The sequence below is a fragment of the Monodelphis domestica genome, chromosome 2, assembly GCF_027887165.1.
Source record: "Monodelphis domestica isolate mMonDom1 chromosome 2, mMonDom1.pri, whole genome shotgun sequence".
NCBI lineage: Eukaryota > Metazoa > Chordata > Mammalia > Didelphimorphia > Didelphidae > Monodelphis > Monodelphis domestica.
Window position 1 is genome coordinate 210,523,711 of NC_077228.1, and position 21,895 is coordinate 210,545,605.

General features: G+C 39.2%; 1 protein-coding gene across 15 annotated transcripts in view; it reads right to left on the reverse strand.

Moving 5' to 3' along the window:
- Nucleotides 1-21,895, reverse strand: part of TEX2 (testis expressed 2) — a 159,411-nt gene that overhangs the window by 25,716 nt on the left and 111,800 nt on the right. For all 15 annotated transcript variants that reach the window (XM_007482574.3, XM_056817082.1, XM_016430623.2 and 12 more), the window contains 2 exons: nt 4,353-4,499; nt 620-719 (listed from right to left, as the gene is read on the reverse strand). In XM_007482574.3, the coding sequence (XP_007482636.2) occupies nt 620-719; nt 4,353-4,499 (247 nt within the window). The remainder of the gene's footprint in view (nt 1-619; nt 720-4,352; nt 4,500-21,895) is intronic.

The window sequence follows — 21,895 nt, forward strand, 5'->3', positions numbered from 1 at the left end:
GAGAGGCAATGGGAGTTATGTGACTTGCCCAGGGTCACACAGCTAGGAAGTGTCTGAAGTCAGATTTAAATACAGGTCCTTTGGACTCTAGGCCTGGTGCACTATCCTTTCTACCCCCTCTAATGGTTTAATCTGGAATTGTAAATTCTGGAAGGTTTTTTTTTTTTTAATGCAACATAAGACAAGGATATATGTGTATAAATATAAAATGTAGTAAAAAATATAAATAATAAAACGCACACATACATAGAGAGAATATTCAATGAAAAATGGAACTTTTCTGAAAAATCTGAAGCGCATTTGCATACATTTTCCCATGCTTCTAGCATTATTTTAATCTCAAGAGGAAAACGTTGGTCACACAGCTGGGATGTGTCAGAGGGAGGACCCATTCCCAGGGCCTCCCTCCCTCTGCAAAGAATGGATGCAAATACTATTAATGCTATCTATGTTCTATAAATCAAACACCTGAGCATCTTCCTCCACCTTGAACAGCATCTTTTTTTTTTTAAACCTTTACCTTCCATCTTAGAATCAATACTTGTATTGGCTCCAAGGCAGAAGAAAATCAGTGGCCAGCACAAACATTTGTCACCTCTTGTATTCAACTAAAAATTACCTTGGTGGTCAACGTATGGTTTGAAGGCCTGAAGGATTTTTGGCACAGCTACCCCCATGTCAAGTTCCGTCAGCGTTAGCTCATTCATAAAATATGGGAGCTAGGAAGGAAGTAGACAAGTTAGAAAACCTAACCTTCATTTTCCTACTTTTGCTACTATAAGGAGGCATCCAGCTTCCTTATGAACTTATGAGCTGGGGATGGCGGGGGTAAAGAAATTTCAGGGGACGGCTACCCATAGAACAATTTTCCAATGATAGGATTATTCCACCTAGGAAAAAGATTGAATTGAGATACTAATTTAAAAGAAATTTCCCATAGTAATCCTGGATTGACCAGTGGCACTAAGAAAACAACATAATGTCTAGTCAGGCTTAGATTGGTACTGACAATTTGCTTCTAGCCCCTGTAGAGGAAACCTGTCCATTAAATTTTAATGCTCAGCAGTCAGTCAATGATCTTTGTGACTCCCTTTTTGCAGCAGTTATGAGTGTTTGCTGTTGGACAGGCTATTCTCAGACAATTTCCAGCTTATCAACTATCTGTCCTTAGAGAACCTCAAAACTATGTCACAGATGCCTATGGTTTCCTAGTGAAACCTGTGGACCCCTTCCTAGAATAATGTTAAAATATTTTAATATTTAATTATATAAATATTTCAATACCTTTAGTGAATAAAACAAAGAATTACAAAGAAAACCAGTTACAATGAAATATAGTAATCAAACTTTTAGAAAAAAAATAAGTAAATGGACTCCAGGTTACAGACCCCTGATCTAGTCCATCTAGTCCAATCAATGAGGAAACAAAAAACCTCAAATACTAATTTGAATTATATTGAATTGCTGTGGAATGTGGAAAGGAGAAATAACATTCTTTAGTGTCAAAGTTAGAGGCCCAGGCTGTAATGTCCATTTAACCTATGAAATAGGAGAAATAGTATAATTTAAAATGAAAATCAGACTGGTTTGAACAAATAGTATTTCAGCCCACGGGCTGGAGGAAGATACTGGAGGGTGGCTGGCCCCTGAAACTTTCAGGGATTAGGAAACACACGCAGCATCTTGAAATGAGTCCTGACCCATGATCTAGATTAGGATCATTGTTCTAGAGCTGGAAGGACCTGACAGGCCATTGGGCCCAACTTAAGGCGAGGAAAGCATGGCAAGGGAGACGAGGTCATTTGACCAAGACTCAGGATCGGACCTCATGGCTTCTGCCTGGACTACACTATTCTTTTTCCCTGTACTACAGACCCAATCTCATACGCACATTTCCCAGTTACGCCATTTTAATGTTTTTATCCAATTATTCTAGGAAAAGAAAAGCTGTGCCTCTCTCCCCCTTAGGTATTTCAGGAGTGAATCTCCACTGGAGTGCAAAAGGACATCACAAGAAACCTTCTCCTTTCCTTGTCACCCTCATGGGCTAGTGAACCCCCTGTTTGCAGACAAGTACCTGGAAAGGCAGCTGGGCTAGACAGATTCACATCTCCACACTTCTCCCAAGAGGGGAAAAGGCATCAATGTGGCTGCTGAGCCTTATCTCTGAGGCTGCTCAGTGTTTCTCTTATACTCAGAAACAGGTCAAAGCAGGCTTAACTCATGCCCAGAGGACACAAACAAACTTGTGTTTCTCAACATGCTCCCCCTCTTCCTTTCTGAGCCCCCTGCAACTTTGGGATCAAAGAGCCCAATTTTCCCCATACTGTGTGTGAGTATAGATATAAGGGTGTCTGATCCCCTGCAGAAAGACTGTCATGAGATAAAGCTTGTTCTGAAATTTGAATTAGAACCCCATCCTCACAACGTATTTAAGAAATAATAAAAAACACCACTCCCTCCCCGAAGTCTTTTCGTGATTTTACTGAATAGGTGGATAGGGCAAAGATTGCAGGGTCAGTCACAAACCTGGGTTTGAGTCCTATGTTGGATATTTAGTAGCTGTGTGAAGCTGGAAACGTAACCTAATTGTTCAGCTTGCATCTCCTTGCCTGTCAAATGAGGACTAGTATCACTAGGTGGCACAACAAATAAAATGTTGGATACTTGGGGTCAGATCCAAGTTCAAATTCTGTCCCACACACTTCCTAGCAGTGGGACCCTGGGCAAGTCACTTAACCTTGGTTTGCCTCAGCTTCCTCATCTGTAAAATGTAGATAACATCACCTCCCTCTTCAAAATTATTGTGAGGATCAAATGAGAGCATATAGGTAAAATGCTTTGAAAATCTTAAAGCACTACAGAAATGAAATCATTTGCATCGCTGCCACCACCCCCACTCTTAGTTGCAGAAGTGCTGACGATATCACTGAAAAAAACCAGGTCTGACTAGCTGTGTGACCCTGGGCAAGTCACCTAACCACATTTACCTAGCATTGCCTTTCTGGCTTAGAGCTGTTACTAAGATAGAAAGTAAGGGTTAAAAAGTAAAAAAACAAGCCTGAGGTTCACCCCTGCCCTCCCCACAAGCAGTGCTAGCTCACACAGAGTCCTTCCAGCTCTGGTGGCCACTAGCAGAGCCTCTGAAAACTCCAGGTATCCTTCTGTGACCCTATGGTATGAGGCAGTAGGGAAGATCTTGATGCTAGCTCAAAAAAAATAAAATAAAAGGAAAATAGAATTATGTAAGCTAAACTAACCTGTGGTAAACATGGAATTCTTCCAAAGCCAAACATGTGCTCAGATTATCTATGTTATTAGTCCCCTCCACCAGAGAGGATAATTAAGAGCTGTCTGCACATGGGAAAAGGCATGTTAAAAAGACAAGAGAATCGCTCCTTGGAAGGAGGAAGCCCAAAGTACAGAACAGACTTTCCACAGGCATTTATCATCCTTTATCACTGTCAGCGCTGGAAAGGACCTGAGATTGTCTAATACAAACCCCTCATTTTACAGAAAAGGAAGCTGAAGCTGGAGGAGGGACACCACTGATGTGGTGCTTTTGGGTTGGTAAAGCACTTTCTGGCCTTGAGGACCACTACGTGAGGGGGATGCTGTGGGTGTCATCAGACTTTTACAGAGGAGGAAAGGGAAGCTCAGAGAAGTCAGATGCAGTCAGATGCTTTAGCAAGGGACACATGGTGCAGAAATGTTGAGGTGCACTTTGAACCCAGGTCTTTCTTGAATTTAAATCTGGTCAGTACCTTCTACCCCACCCCACTCCTGCTGAGGGGCTGGAACTGCCCAAACATCATCCACCTGGGGCAGAGGTGAGACTAAGACAGCTGGATCCTCTTCCCCAGGATTTGGTCCTTTTTCTATCACACCCCTAGCCACTCAGGGAGTGTGAGGCAGAGCTGAGCCTGGTCCGTGGTCCTCCCTCCGGTTCTCTCCTGGTCACCCTGACCTTTAACCTATGGCTCACTAGGACTGGTATCATTAATCTTTTAGCTTTGTTCTGTCATGTGGATGTGCCAAGTTATTTTTATTCAGATTACAGTATAAAACTTTTGTACTTTGGGGAATCTTTACAAGCTGAAATTTAATTACAAAGAATATTACCCTGTAAGAAAACAATATCTTGGAGCAGCTGGGTGGCACAAGGGATAGAGAGCCAGGTCTAGAGCTGGGAGGTTCTGGGTACAAATCTGGCCCTTGACATGCCCTAACTGTATGATCCTGCACAAGTCACTTAATCCCAATTGGCTGGCCCTTAACTCTTCTACCTTGGAATGGATACTTATAGATTCTAAGACAGAAGGTAAGAGTTAAAAAAAAAAAGAAAACAATACCTTTATTTTACTGAGTTTCATTTGGATTTTCTTTGACACAAAGTGAGACCAATATTTTTCTCCTAGAAAGTCCCAAAATATTCTTCCAAGGAAGGCGTTGACCCAGGCTTCCTGTTCTTCTTCGTGGGGCTGGGTCTCTGGTGTCAACTGGCAAAAGACAGAAGATCAAAAGCAGTTAGATGTCTATCTTGGAACAAGGCATAGGCTTCCACTGCTCTACAGGCAGGCAATTGGGTGACTTTCATAGGTCGTGGTATTAGCCTTGGTTAGGAATGACAATTACTACATTATATACAGACAACAGAAAACAAACACCCAGACATAAATCCTCACACCTTCCTGCATGAAGATGAAAGCTTACAGCCATTTCCCCCTTTTCTATCAGTCTGCCTATAGAACAGCTCTACATTTTGTACTGATTTGCTGGTATAGGCTGTCCTTTGTTCATCAGGGCAACATAACCCATCCATGGTTTCTCATCTTGGGTGACTTGTCCATACCTTCCCAGAAATTCTCCCAGAAATATCCAGTATACTGGGAGCCCTTCTTTAGGTCTTTCAACATTCTGTGGTGTGGTGGAAATTTATTACACCAGGACAAAACTCCAAGCTAAATAGGTTTATTCAGAGGAGGCCAATCTCACAATAAGGCCTGAATCTGGTCAAGACCAGAACAAGAGAGCCTGAGCCTTAGGAGATAGCCTTTTTTATAGAGGAATCTTATGACATAGTGACAAAGTGATACAGTAAAAAATTAAAATAAAATAGATATACATATCTTTCACAAAGGCAGGCCCTAACCAATGACACAAGTACTAAAGCAGCTGGAAAGTACAAAAATAATCACTATGGGTGGCAGCCCATGTCTGATTTTATGATTGACCTTTTTCAAGGCTTCTGCAATAAGAGGTTGGAGGCTAATTGTTTTTCTGCTGACAATTATTGTGTAATATTAGGAGTTAGCAGTTGAGTGCCCATCTGACTGTCCTGTCACACACCCAAGAGCAATCCTCCACCTCCTGTCCAACTGTAAGATTAAAATTAATATCCAATAACTCCAAGTATCATATTTTATAAGTATTATTAATCATTTGAAATAGAGGAAAAGTAAAGAACCTGAGTAAAGAGCAGTTTCCTGGACCAAGAAAGTGGGAGAAGAGAGGGTGGGGTTACACAAACTTTTATCTACAAAACGTAAGGACATAACATGGGGATGAAAGTAGGATTCTGGGAAATGAAGTCCTAGGGTACAAATTTCTAATTACACATGACTATCTTGTCATACACAGAGAAGTATGTGGTGGGCTAAGTGGAAAATGTTTATAATTCTTATAAAGCAAACTATATTATTTGACTATTAACTCAAGACTAACAATTAAGTTATTAAAATAACACAGAGGCTAATACTACTATAATCATAAAAGAAGACAGGAGGTTTCACACTCATAGTGGGAAATGATACAGTTCTGGAGGTATCTGTTCTCTCTTGCTCTTACGAGCTGAACAGCTCACTTCCTTTTAATTTTCCTGACTTATTTTGCACTAAGAGTTTAGTCAAATTGCCCATGATTAAAAACTAGAAATCTTTTCTGTCCTAGAATCAATACTAAGTATTAATTCCAACAGGTGACAGGGTGGTGGTGGTGGCGGCGGCTTAGGGATAGAGCACCAAGCCTGGACGTAGGAGGACCTGGGTTCAAATCTGCCCTCAGAAAGTTTCTAGTTGTATGACCCTGGGCAAGTCATTTATTCCTATTTGCCTCAGTTTCCTCATTTCCACTATCTTTCCTAAGAAAATTACAAATGGGGTCAGAGTTGGGATACAACTAAAATGACTGAACAATAAAAATTCCAACTATCAAGCACAATGTTTAATAAATGTTTGTGAAATTAAATTGAGGAAGAGGTATTAGAAGCCTATGCATTTTGCTATTTCAACTATAAGCTCATACTAGGTTTTATTAGTTGCTATGATAAACCTATGTATATAAAGTCCTTATAAGTTTTATCAATCTTCTTAATGTTGCTTTTTTAAAAAGCTAAAATCTTTGAATGCTCTCTACTTTGGGGAAGGGGATGAGTCTCCCTGAGCCTGTTTCTTCTCCTGAAATAGCTCTTTTACACCCCCTTCAAAGGGCTGTCATGAGGATCTAATCAAATGATAAAAATACTCATAAAAAAGAAAGCTCCCAGCTACAAAATGATCCAACCATTTTGGAACACAATTTGGAATTATATAAGAAAAGAAAGTCACATATCCTTTTCTAGAACAATCTAACTCCTGGGCATACCCCAAGGAGGTCAAGGATGGAGTGGGCCCCCATATACCACATATTTCAAAGCAGCACCTTCTGTGGTTGCAAAAAATTGGAGATAAAAAATTGGTACTCCCTGAAAAACTGAACAAATCGTGGCATATGAAAGTAATGGGATGTCATAGTTCCCTAGAAATGAGTAACATGAAGAATTCAGAGATGCATATGAAGATTGGTATGAAGTGATACAGACTGAAGAAAGCCCAACCAGGAGAATATACACAGAGGGCAGCTAAGTGGCCCAGTGAAGTAAAAGCCAGGCTTAGAGATGGGAGGTACTGGATTCAAATCTGACCTGAAGGCATTTCCTAGCTGTGTGACCCTGGGGCAAGTCACTTAACTCTCCCCATTTAGACCTTACTGTTCTTCCTTGGATCCAATACTTCATATTGACTCTAAGAGGGAGGGTAAGGGCTTAAAAAAAAAACAGCAGAACTAGGATGAACTACAATAAATTTTGGTCTCAGAGAACAGTTGATACTTCCTTTTCCCTTGGAAAAAAGTTGGGAGTGAAAGGGTACAGAATGCTTAACATGCTATCATTTGAAGGCATTTTGTTGAATAGTTTTGTTTAATTTTTTTTCTTTGTTTCAAGGGTGGGTTTGATACGGTGCTATGGTATCTTGGGAAATGACTGGTATACTGAGAAATAACCAAACTATCAAGCCATCAAAAGCATACTTTAAAAAAATTAATTCTTAGGGGTAAATTAATTTGAATAAAATGGGTATACCTGCTAGTAGATGGGAAATCCAGTACTTCTTTGTTCTAAGAGAGCTGGGTGGCATTTCTGCTTCTACGGATATGGCAGTAGCAATGGTAGTGTGGCACCAAATACTACTTATTTTAGGAGAATGCACACTGGAAGACACTGAAAACTGTTTTAAAATGTTTAAATACCCTACTTGGAAGAGGCAAAAATTATTGTGGAAGAACCTACTGTTTAGCTACTCTTTTCCTGACATTGATTTGATTCTTATTTATTTATCCTGAAAAAACAGTGCAAAGCATCTACTGTGTGTGTGTGTGTGTGTGTGTGTGTGTGTGTGTGTGTGTGTGTGTGTGTGTGTATGATGTTGGCACTGTGACTTATTTGGTAAGTACTCAAGAAACTTAGGACACAGTTACAGAATAGAAAAAGGGACATCTAGGTGGCACAGTGGATAGAGTGCCAGGTGTGGGGGTAATGAGATCTACCCAGCTCTTATCGATATGGGGGCAACTAAATCTGTTTTAAAAACATCTCCTGAAGACAAACAAATCACAAGTTATGTGCAAATAATGGGGGCTACAGGGAAACAACAGAGAGTACCAAAACTAAAATAAAAAATGGTAACTCTAGGACCCCTAACAACAGAACACACATTCTTATTAATCACAGAATGCCCAATCAACCTTCTTGGGAGAGACTTTTTGTGTAAAATTGGAACAACCATTCAATGTGATAAATCGGGGAAAATCTTTCTACATCTACCCAAAGACTCTTTAAAACATTATCCAGCCGACTTCCAGTCAAGATGGAGGCTTAGAAGCAGCAAAAGTTCAGACCTCTGAAAACCCTTCCTTACCGATCACAAACTGAATTCTCCTAGGGGACTGAAATTCAAACTTAACAACAGGACAGAGCCAGGGAACCCTCCTTCTGGACTCAAATCAAAAGGTACAGCCCCCCAAAGCCATAATCCTAGATCACTTGGGTCCAAGGGGAAGGCAGAAGGAAGGTCCTAGGACCCCTCCCCCTCAACCCAGAGTGCTGAGCCCACAGCAGCATTGGGAACCTCAGGGCTGGAAAAAGGGCCTCAGTGCCAGCTGTTCTGAAGGGCACACCTTGAAAGCAACCTGGGCCAGTCTCGGGGCATCCAACACAGAAGGGCAGGGAAGCAGCCTGAGAGAGACGGGGGGAGCCTGTAGCCCCCTGGCTGAGTCCTTCCATTGGAGTCTCACCAGAGGTTGTTGCCTCGGGGCACATCCAGACCAACCCAGCTGAACCTAATCCCATCAGGAGCCCTCAGAGCTCAAGGAGGCCAGGACCCCTCCCCTCTTAGAGTGCAGGGCCCTCTGAAAACACAGGAACCTCAGGGCCTGCAAAGGCACTGAGGTACCTTGCGAACAATGCTGTGCCAGGCTCGGAGCATGGAAGTAAGGCAGTGGAGAAGCAACTGGAGGGAACTGAGAACAGTAACACCTGAAATGCTGGCAGGCACGGGAGGGCAGACCCTGGGCTTCCTGGGGAAGACAGCACAGCTGCAGCTGAGGAGAATGGACAATTTGCCTGGGGTTAAAGCCTCGGACCATCAGACAGATACACTAAGAGCCAGTCCTCCTCACTCATATTTCTGACTAGAAAGGGGAAGAAAAACCACAGAGATGGCAAACAGTACAGAAGAGCAAAAGCCTCCAAACACCAAGAAAAGCAAGAAGAAGGGGGTGACTTTGGACACATTTTATGGAGCAAAAATACAAAATACAGAGGAGATAGGAGAGGAAACACAAACAAATGCTCCAAAACCTTCCAAAGGAAATGGGAATTCTCCACAAGCTCTTGAAGAATTCAAATTGGAAATTATCAAAAAGATGGAAGCCTTATAGCAGGAAAAATGGGAAACAATGCAAAAGGAACTCAGCAATCTGAGAGACCAAAATATGCAAACGCAGAAACAGCTCGAGGCCTCAAAAAACAGGTCAGACCAAACTGAAAAGGAAAACCAGTCTTTAAAGGTCAGAATCAGGCAACTGGAAGACAATGATCTTGCAAAAGAGCAAAAATTAATGAAGCAAAGTCAAAAGGCTAAAGAATTAGAAGATAACATAAAATATCTCACTGACAAGGTGACAGACCTGGAAAACAGAGGAAGAAGAGATAATCTGAGAATCATTGGTCTACCAGAAAAGCCAGAAATAAACAATAATCTTGATATTGTAATACATATCATCAAAGAAAACTGCCCAGAGATTCTAGAACAAGGGGACAAAATATGCATTGAAAGAGTTCACAGAACACCCTCTACACTAAATCCCCAAAAGACAACTCCCAGGAATGTAATTGCCAAATTCCAAAGCTTCCAAGCAAAAGAAAAAGTCTTACAAGAAGCCAGAAAAAGACAATTTAGATATAAAGGAACATCAATCACGATCACACAGGACCTAGCAATTTCCACTCTGAATGACCGTAAGGCATGGAACATGATATTCAGAAAAGCAAGAGAGCTGGGTCTTCATCCAAGAATCAGCTATCCATCAAAACTGACTATATACTTCCAGGGGAAAGTATGGGAATTCAACAAAATACAAGATTTCCAAGTGTTTGTAAAGAAAAGACCAGAGCTCTGTGGAAAGTTTGACATCCAAACACAAAGACCAAGAGAAACATGAAAAGGTAAATATGAAGGAAAGGGAAAAGGAGAAAAATGTTATCTTTTTCTTTTATTCAAACTCTCTTCTATAAGGACTACATTTATATCAAATTATATATATTAATATGTGGGGAAAATGTAATGTGTAACTCAAAAATTGTATGCCTCATTAGAGTAGTAAGAAGAATCATGCATAGGGAATGTTTGGGGCATCAAGATGATATGGAGAACGGGGGGGGGGGGGATAGAAAGAAAAAGGGAGGAGGGAATCGTTGATGGTACTAAGATACACTCCAAGAAATAGAAAAAAAAACCTAAATAAATTAATCTTTCTCACACAAAGATACACATGGGAAGGGGAGGGGAAGAATTCTCCTGTAAGGGAGAGGAAGAGAGTTTTTACTTAAACCTTACTCTCAGTGAAATCAACTCTAAGAGGGAAGAACATCCAGATCTATTGGGATCTTGAATTTTATCTTATCCAACAGGGTAAGGGAGAAGGGAAAACCAAGAGGTAGAGGGGGGAGGGAACACAAAAATGGAGGGAAGGAGAGTGGGGAGGGGAAGGGAACAAAAAGGGAGGGGCTAGAAAGGGAAACATATCAAGGGAGGGGACTAGGGGGACTGATTTAAAGTAAATCACTGGCTAAAAAGGTTATAGCTAAAGAAGAAAGGTCAGAATTAGGGGAGGATATCAAAATGCCAGGGAGTCCACAAGGGACAATCATAACTTTGAACATGAATGGGATGAACTCACCCATAAAACATAGACGAATAGCAGAATGGATTAGAATCCAAAACCCTACCATATGTTGTCTTCAAGAAACACACATGAGACAGGTAGACACCCACAAGGTCAGAATTAAAGGATGGAGTAAGACCTTCTGGGCCTCAACTGATAGAAAGAAGGCAGGAGGTACAATCATGATATCTGACAAAGCCAAAGCAAAAATAGACCTGATTAAAAGGGATAGGGAAGGTAATTACATTCTGTTTAAAGGGACTTTAGATAATGAGGAAATATCACTAATCAACATGTATGCACCAAATAGTATAGCACCCAAATTTCTAATGGAGAAACTAGGAAAACTGGAGGAGGAAATAGACAGTGAAACTATATTAGTGGGAGATTTGAACCAACCACTATCAAACTTAGATAAATCAAATAAAAAAATAAATAAGAAAGAGGTAAAAGAAGTGAATGAAATCTTAGAAAAATTAGAGTTAATAGACATATGGAGAAAAATAAATAGGGACAAAAAGGAATATACCTTCTTCTCAGCACCACATAGCACATTCACAAAGATTGACCATACACTAGGTCATAGAAACATGGCATAAAAATGCAGAAAAGCAGAAATAATACATGCAGCCTTTTCAGATCATAAGGCAATAAAAATAATGATCAGTAAGAGTACATGGAGAACCAAATCAAAAAGTAATTTGAAATTAAATAATATGATACTCCAAAAATCGGTTAGTTAGAGAACAAATCATAGAAACAATTAATAATTTCATCGAGGAAAATGACAATGGTGAGACATCCCTTCAAATCTTATGGGATGCAGCCAAAGCAGTAATCAAAGGAAAATTCATATCCCTGAGTGCATATATTAAAAAACTAGGGAGGGCAGAGATCAATGAATTGGAAATGCAAATAAAAAAACTTGAAAGAGAACAAATTAAAACCCCCTAGAAGAAAACCAAACTAGAGATCCTAAAAATTAAGGGAGAAATTAATAAAATCAAAAGTGATAGAACTATTGAACTAATAAATAAGACTAGAAGCTGGTACTTTGAAAAAACAAATAAAATAGACAAAGTACTGGTCAGTCTAATTAAAAAAAGGAAAGAAGAAAAGCAAATTAGCAGCATCAAAGATGAAAAGGGGTACATCACCTCCAATGAAGAGGATATTAAGGCAATCATTAAAAACTACTTTGCCCAATTATATGGCAATAAATATACCAATCTAGGTGATATGGATGAATATTTACAAAAATATAAACTGCCTAGACTAACAGAAGAAGAAATAGAATTCTTAAATAATCCCATATCAGAAAATGAAATCCAACAGGTCATCAAAGAACTCCCTAAGAAAAATTCCCCAGGGCCTAAGATTCACAAGTGAATTCTATCAAACATTCAAAGAACAGCTAATACCAATACTATACAAACTATTTGACATAATAAGCAAAGAGGGAGTTCTACCAAATTCCTTTTATGACACAAACATGGTACTGATTCCAAAGCCAGGCAGGTCAAAAACAGAGAAAGAAAACTACAGACCAATCTCCCTAATGAATACAGATGCAAAAATCTTAAATAGGATACTAGTAAAAAGACTCCAGCAAGTGATCAGAAGGGTCATTCACCATGATCAAGTAGGATTTATACCAGGGATGCAGGGCTGGTTCAATATTAGGGAAACCTAATAAACACATAATTGACCATATCAACAAGCAAACCAACAAAAATCACATGATTATTTCAATAGACGCAGAAAAAGCCTTTGATAAAATACAACACCCATTCCTATTAAAAACACTAGAAAGCATTGGAATAGAAGGGTTGTTCCTAAAAATAATAAACAGTATATATATCTAAAACCATCAGCTAATATCATCTGCAATGGGGATAAACTAGATGCATTCCCAATAAGATCAGGAGTGAAACAAGGATGCCCATTATCCCCTCTATTATTTGACATTGTACTAGAAACACTAGCAGTAGCAATTAGAGAAGAAAAAGAAATTGAAGGAATTAAAATAGGCAAGGAGGAGACCAAGTTATTGCTCTTTGCAGATGACATGATGGTCTACTTAAAGAATCCTAGAAGATTCAACCAAAAAGCTAATCAAAATAATCAACAACTTTAGCAAAGTTGCAGGATACAAAATAAACCCACATAAGTCATCAGCATTTCTATATATTTCCAACACAGCTCAGCAGCAAGAACGAGAAATCCCATTCAAAATCACCTTAGACAAAATAAACTACTTAGGAATCTATCTACTGAGACAAACACAGGAACTATATGAACACAACTACAAAACACTCTCCACACAACTAAAACTAGGCTTGAGCAATTGGAAAAACATTAACTGCTCATGGGTAGGATGAGCCAATATAATAAAAATGAACATCCTACCCACACTTATTTATCTAGTTAGTGCCAAACCCATTGAACTTCCAAAAAATTTCTTTACTGATTTAGAAAAAACCATAACAAAGTTCATTTGGAAGAACAAAGGATCAAGGATATCCAGGGAAATAATGAAAAAAAATACAAAGGAAGGGGGCCTTGCAGTCCCAGATCTCAAACTCTATTATAAAGCATAGGTTGAGGGGACATGTCTGAGGAGAGACTCTAAATGAACAATCTAATGGAAATATCAACAACATGGAAATGAGTTCAAATCAAGAACATATGTGATACCCAGTGGAATCACGTGTCGGCTATGGGATGGGGGGGGGGGTAAGAGGAAGAAAAGAAAATGATCTTTGTCTCCAATGAATAGTGTTTGGAAATGACCAAATAAAATAATGTTTAAAAAACAAAAACATTATCCATTGCTGTTCATGAGGCAAGTGGATGATGAACAAGTTCAGAATGAAGGTACAATATTTGAAATACCAAGTGATATACCCAAAGGACTTTGGGCTACACATTCTACAGATGTAGGGATTCTAAAGTCAGCAACACCAGTAAAAGTAGAAGTTAAAGAACCCACCAAGGATACCTCAATACAAACTAAGTAAAGAAGCCATAGATGGAATCAGCCCAATTATCCAAAGCTTGTTGGATCAGAAAATTTTAATCACAACAATTTCAGAATATAATACACCAATAATACCCATAAAGAAAACGAAATGTGACTCTGAAGGGAAAGTTCAATGGAGACTGGTTCAAGATTTAAGAGTACTCAATTGGTAACTATAATATAAATAAGTGACCTTGGGAAGGTCACAACAAAAAAAGGGGACGATAGTGGAAAGGAAACTAGAAAGAAGTTCTGAACTTTCTGCCACTGTGTTGGAACAAGCAATAGTGAGAATATCAAGAGAGAAGAAATTGTCAAGACTGACCGTTGGTGGGGGAAGGGGCAACTGGGAGTGGCAGTTGGGTCTTGTGACTAGTACTTCCTTCCTTCTGGTTTTTACTTCCTTCCTGGTATTGGAGGTGGGAGGAGTGTTGGCTTCCCAGTCTGGATTGAGAGTGCCTCTTCTCGGTTCAGCCCAAAGACACAGGCCCAATCAGCTCTGAAAGTTAGAACTTTCCTTGGTTGCTTGCTGTCTACTGATAAGTTTCTGAATTTGATATAGTGTAGACAGGCATGGGAGAAACTCTCCACCAGCCTGTGAGGCCAGGCCTCAGCTCCAAGCTGAGGAAGGCTCCAACCTTATTTAGGGACAGACATCCCTCATCCCTCTTTCCTGATACCTCTCCAATCCAAACTGGTTATTAAACTTTATCTTATTTGAATTCGCAGTCAGATAAGTGGACTATCTTTTCTGGGGCACAGAGGGAGCTGAACATCAATTCAGTCATTCAATGACAAACAGTCCTTATCAGACCCCTGCTGCTTCCTCTCGGCAGGGGGTATCTCTCTCCTTTGCCTCACCAGCAGCAATATTCCTTCTCTCCCTTAAACTCCTCCATACCCTGCTACAAATTTTCCTTATCTCCTGTTCTTCATATCCTCCCCATCTTTTCAATAAATATTAGAGATGGGAGGTCCTGGGTTCAAATGTGGTCTCAGACACTTTCAAAGTTGTAGGACCCTGGGCAAGTCACTTAACTCCAGATGCCTAGCCCGTATGGCTCTTCTACCTTGTAACTAATACTTAGCATTGATTCTAAAACAGAAAGTAAAGGTTAAAAAAAGAAAAAAAAGTAACTGGGATTGTAGATCATGCATTGATTTTATTGATGGAATAGACAGGTAACTTCACAAATCTAGGTTCCTACAGACTGGCCCCTTCTCCCCCACCCCCTTCCCCGGGATAGGTTTTAAGGATTTCCCCTGGAAAAATCAGTTTGACAAGTACTCCAATTTCTCAAATGGCTTTTGGATAAAGGTACTATAAGAAATGGGACAATTAAATGATGAAGAGGATAGAACCCTGGACTTGGACTCAAGAAGACTTATCTGGCCTCAGATACTTACTAGTACAGATACTAACCCTAGGCAAGTCACTTAACCCTGTTGGCCTCAGTTTCCTCATTTGTAAAATGACCTGGAGAAGGAAATGGCCAATAACTCCCAGATCTTTGCCAAGAAAACCCCAAATGGGGTCATGAAGAGTCAAACATGACTGAAATGACTGAACAATAACAAAGAAAGAACTACAACTAAAGAACTACAACTAAATTTAAGTATTTAAATGTAAATATTCCACTGTTTTAAAATGAATAAAAATAACTCCACTGATTGGAACCATAGAAACTCAATGGGAGAGAACTAGGAGTGCCACAGGCCATTTATTTTATGCACTGTAGGTAAAAAAAAAACATAACACACATGCATGTATACATGCACACACATCTCTCAAGGTTTGACAATGGCATCTACCTCAAAGGTTGTGGGAGATAACACTGAAGGTAAATAATTTGACCAGAGTCACTCAAAGACTAAATGTTTAGGACAGGATTTGAATTCAGGTCTTCCTGACTCTGAGGCCAGTGTTCCATTTACTGAACCACCAATTGCCACAGAAATTTCTTTCAAAATGGCTTAAGGACACCAAGCACTTGATGTAGCTGCAAAACGTAACAAGCTTTTGGCCTTCCCTTTATTCCCTCTGCATTAAGATTTTCTAACTAATAAGATTAAACCGGAGGACTGAGAATACTTGGAGACAGCTAAGAGACACAGTGGATATGGCTGTCTGCCTCTGTTTCCTCAACTGTAAAATGGGTATTATAAGAGCACTTACTGCACAGGACTTATTATAAGTATCAAATGAGATCATATTTGCAAATGTGTCTGGCACATAGTAGGTGCTTAAAATGTTAGCTTTCCTCTCTCATCTCTTATATGATTTTTCTGAGTGTTGGCACAGCCCCACCACACATCAGCTCAGAATGCTCTTACATTGTATCTTATGTACACTCCTCTTTTTTTCTTTTCTCTGTGACCTTCCAGACAGACAGAGCCTCAAATCTCACCTCTAAGCATCTCTCTTTAGGGGGTATTTAGATGGCCCAGTGGATTGAGGACCAGGTCTAGAGATGGGAAGTCCTGCATTCAAATCTGGCCTCAGACACTTCCTAGCTGGGTGACCCTGGGCAAGTCATTTAATCCCCACTGCCTAGCCCTTACTGCTCTTCTGCCTTAGAATCAATATACAGCATTGACTCTAAGACAGAAGGTATGGGTTTAAAATTATTTTTTAAAAAAGAATATCTCAATGGACAAAAAGACTTGTACAAAAATATTCATAGCTGCGCTCTTTGTGGTGGCCAAAAATTGGAAAACGAGGGGATGCCCATCAATTGGGGAATGGCTGAACAAATTGTGGTATCTGTTGGTGATGGAATATTATTGTGCAAAAAGGAATAATAAAGTGGAGGAATTCCATGGAGACTGGAACGACCTCCAGGAAGTGATGCAGAGCGAGAGGAGCAGAACCAGGAGAACATTGTACACAGAGACAAACACACTGTGGTATAATCGAACGTAATGGACTTCTCCATTAGTGGCAGTGTAATGTCCCTGAACAATCTGCAGGGATCTAGGAGAAAAAACACTATCCATAAGCAGAGGACAAACTGAGGGAGTAGAAACACCGAGGAAAAGCAACTGCTTGACTACAAGGGCTGAGGGGACATGACAGAGGAGAGACTCTAAATGAACACTCTAATGCAAATACTAACAACATGGCAATGGGTTCGAATCAAAAACACATGTGATACCCATGGAATCTCACATCAGCTAGGGGGTGTGGGGGGGAGGAAAAGAAAATGATCTTTGTCTTTAATGAATAATGCATGGAAATGATAAAATAAAATACTATAAAATTAAAAAAAAAGGAAAAAAAAGAATATCTCGTTACCTCTCAAGAGTGTTATTGGACTTCCCTTTGAATTCATTATGCCAAAAGAGACATTCCCAAAATTCCTCCCTCAAGTTATAAAATGGATTCTTCCTATATTATTGTACACAATAAAGTCTCTGCACTTAGATTTTTGTTTAGTGTTTACTTATTTGTCCAGAGTCCCTTTAGCAACTAGGGGTCAAAAGTCTTTTCCAGTGCCTGTACCCTGTTAGAAAATCTCTTCACTAATTTTTTACCTCCCTTCCTCATCACGTAGACAACAGAAAAGCTCTTTATCTTATCTTGCTGAAACAGCTAGAATTTCATACAACCAAAATTAGGGCTGGAAGGGATCTAACCTCCTTTTACAGAAGAGGAAACTGAGGCCAAGTGAGGTTAAGGAATTTGCCCAGACTCACACAGCTACTAAGGTCGTCTTGACTCCAGTAATGTCTACTACACCATGCTGAAAAGGAGTGTGAAGAGAACAAATTGTGATCCAAAGTATTTTTAGGGGCCTTGGAGAGAAAAGGGAGCCTTCTAGGCTCTTAGAGGACATTTTCCTAGACTACTACCATTCCTTGGGGTAGGCTAATAAGTTAGGAGCAAGAAGTTTACTACCATTCTTTTAAAAATGTCAGCCAAATATTTTACCATCACTTATGGCCTGCACTATTATAATACTTTCCTATCTGGTCTCCCTGCCTCTAGTCTTTCACTTTTCTAATTCATCCTCAGCTGGTAAAATAGCCTTTTTGAAGTAGTGGTCTGACCCTGGTATCCCTCTGCTCAGAAATCTTCAGTTTCCCCCTTCTGCCTCAAGAACAAAATACAAACTGGCATTTAAAACCATTTTCAACCTATCTCTACCTCCCTTTCCTGCCTGACTTCTTATAACTCTTCTTCACACACCATGTTTCGGTCAAACTGAATTACTAGATAGCTCTCTCCCAATTTTGTCCAGTACTGACTCCATGAAATGTAGGCTGCCCTTTCCCTTTGTCTAGAATCTGCCTCTTTCAAATTTTTCATCCTTTTCAGAGCCTTATGTTTTTTAAAAAGCTCACCTCACGTGTCATTTCTTGTGTGAATCTTGCTCTGATTTCTCCAATTCAAAATGTTCTTTTCCTTCTCAAGTATTAGTGGAAGCCAGTCTAGATTTCCCCATTTAAAACTATCACTCACCATCACCCATTATATTTATGTGTACTTTATGTATAATTTCTGTAGAAAGCTCTCTGAAGGCAGTGGCTTCATTCCTATGAATGCCCACAAGTGATATGACAATGGTTTATGTCTGCATTAACATCTCAAATTATTAAACCCTTGAGGAAAAGGATAGGATCTCCCCAAAATTTTCTTGGCCTGGGATGTTGTAGTAATACCATAAGCACTAGGCCTTTAAACATAAGGTATTCACAGGATTGCAGATCAAAACTGTAAAGGACTTTAGAATTATATAACACAAACTTCTCATTTAACAGAAAAGGAAACTGAGACTTGTCCATGGTAGTGATAGCAATGGAATATGAATTTGGTTCCTCTTCAAATTCTTTATTTCTTCTTATAAACCATGCTAAGCCATCTGAAGTTATAGGCTAAAAACATCAAAACATTTCTTCAAACTAAAATATGAAAATTGAATCAATTTATAAAGTGGAAGTAAAATCCTAGAGCAAGAAGGGGCCTTAGAGATCATCTAATCTAATCCTTTCAGTTTATGGGAGGCAGCTGAGGCCCAGAACAAGGAAGTGACTTGTTTGAGGTCATGAGGCTGGTTAGATCTCAGTCAGATGAATCCAAGTCCCATACTGCACTTGCAATCCATCATTCCTCTGACAAGAGGTGGCAAGCCTGCTTCATCACAGATCCCCCAGAGTCGTGCTTTAGAGCTGGATTGATAAGATTTAAGTCTTTCAAAATTGTTTTCCTTTACAAAACTGTAGTCTTGTATAAGTTGTTCTAGTTCAACTCATGTCACACAAGTCTTGCAAGATTTCTCTAAATCTTTTTCATCATTTCTCATGGAACAATAATATTCCATTACATTTCTCTACCATAACTTGCTCAACCATTCCTTGATAGATGCTCATTTTGTTTCCAGGTCCTTATTATAATAAAAAGTATTGGTATAAATACATTTTGCATATATGAGTCCTCTTCTTTAACCTCTTTGTGGGTAGAAGTCTACTATTGGGAATACTAGGTCAAAGGATATATAATGTTTAGTGCCTTTCAGGGTATAGTTTCAGAATTTTTTCCAGAACAGTTGGACAAATTCATGTCTATAAACAGTGCATTCATTTGTCTGTCCTCCCAGACAATTAGAATCAATTCTAAGTATATTGGTTCCAAGGCAGAAGAGTGGTAAGGGCTAGGCAATGAAGGTTAAGTGACTTGCTCAGGGTCACATAACTAGGAAGTACCTGAGGCCACATTTGAAACCAGAACCCCCATCTCCAGAACTGGCCCTCTATCCACTGAGCCACCTGGCTGCCTCCTCCCATGGGCTTTTTTTTTTTAAATAACCCTTACCTTCCATCTTAGAATCAATACTGTGTGTATTGGTTCCAAGACAGAAGAGGAATAAGGGCCAGGCAATGGGGGTTAAGTGACTTGCCCAGGGCCACATTCCCAAAGGCTCTTCAACAATTGTAGTTTTCCATTTTGGGGGGCATCTTTTCCAATCAGTTTAGATTCACATTTCTCTTATTATTAATGATTTGGAATTTTCCCACATGGTTACTAAAATCTTGTATTTCTCCTTTTAAATAATACTAACATGACTTGTTATTAAATATTTGTATTAATTCCTTATAGAGCTTGGATATCAGATATTTATCAAGGAAATTTGCTGCAAAGATTTTTCCCTAGTTAACTTAACACACTATTCCTAACTACATTTACTCTGCATGAAAACTTTTTGTTTAGTCAAAGACTCTTCCTCTCCTACCTATAGTTGTGAAAATTCTCTCCTCACTACTTATATTTTAACATCTGACGACTTATGTTGAAGTCATGGATCCATTTAATAATTATTGTACTATATGGTATGAGACGTTGATGCAATCCTCACTTCAAGCAGACTGTTTTTCTGTTTTCCCAATTAATTAAACACAATGTCACAATGTTTGTTTGCTTTTGGATATCTGACTGGTCAACTTCTCTATTTTTTTTTCCAGTATTACCAAACAGTTTTGGTGATTATTGCTTTGTAGTCTACTTTAAGTAGAACCCTATTATCACTTAAAAAAAAACTCTTTAAACTTTTTTATTGATATCATATTTTTTATCATTTAAAATTTTTTTTGATATCTTATTTTTATATCATCTGTATTTCCTGATGTACTCCCTAGTCTTGTCTCTTCACCTCTCTCAGGCACCCCTTATGATAAAGAATGAAAAAGGGGAAACAGAACAGTTCAAGAAAATTAACTAACATACTGAAAAAGTTTATTTTATTCAGTGTTCTAAACCTAGAGTTCCCTCCTTCTACCAAGTGGGAGGAAGTGCTTTCTCATAATTCTCCTTTTAAGTCAAGCATGGTCCTTATAATCTCAAGTTATTCAGTTTTTTATAGCTTTATTAATCCCCCCATTTAGATTGTAGGTATAAATGTATATGTATATATGCACATGTATGTTTTGTACATATACACATATACAAATTGTACACATAAGGGGGCAGCTGGGTAGCTCAGTGGATTGAGAACCAGCCCTAGAGATGGGAGGTCCTAGGTTCAAATCTGGCCTCAGACACTTCCCAGCTGTGTGTGACCCTGGGCAAGTCACTTGACCCCCATTGCCTAGCCCTTACCACTCTTCTGCCTTGGAGCCAATACACAGTATTGACTCCAAGACGGAAGGTAAGGGCTTTAAAAATAAATAAGTAAATAAATTGTACACATAGACATATACACATATATTTTCCTGGTTCTGATTACTTCATTTTACATCAGTTTATATTAGTCTCCTTATACTTTTCCGTATCTCTTTGATGTTCATGTACTATAATTTGTTAATCCATTCCCCAATCAAAAGGCATCTGTTTTGTTTCCAGCTCTTTGGTATAAGATTTTTTTCTGGTCATTGACCTTGTCTAGTATCTCCTTAGCAGTGGAATCTCTGGGTCAAAGGATATTGACATTTTAGTCAATTTCTTGGCATGATTTCAAGCTGCTTTTCAGAATTGTCAGACAATTCCATCAATGACACATGTGCCTGACTTTTCACAACATCCCCAGTACTGACTATTCCTATCTTTTGTAACTTTGGCAATTTACTTAGCATGAAATGACACATCAGACTTGTTTGCTTCTATTATTAATGATTTGAAGCAATCACTCATATGGTTGTTAGTCCGATTCTTATGAGAATTGTTTGCTTATATCCTCTGTCCACTTGAGGGATGATTTTTGGTTTTAGATATTTCTGTTAGCACATTCAGGAGAGAGGACAAAAGGGGAAGGGAGAGGGTGAAGAGAATGTCAGGGAGGAACAAAGGGAGGAAGAGAGAAAGATTATCAATATGAGACTCTTATTAGATCTATTTGGTACCAAGATTCCCCCCAACCCACCCCAGTTGACAGTTTTCCCTTCTTATCCTTGTGGCATTAATTTTGTTCATGTAAAAGCTTTTCATTTCCTATAATTACATCTGTGCTAGGGGGCAAAGTGGATAGAAGTCATGACTTAAAAGTCACTAAGACATGAGTTCAAATCTTGCCTCACACACTTGTGACCCTGGGCAGCAACTTCTGCATGCCTCAGTTTTTTTGTCTGTAAAAATAAGTATAATAATAGCACTTATCTTACAGGGTTGTAAGGATTGAATAA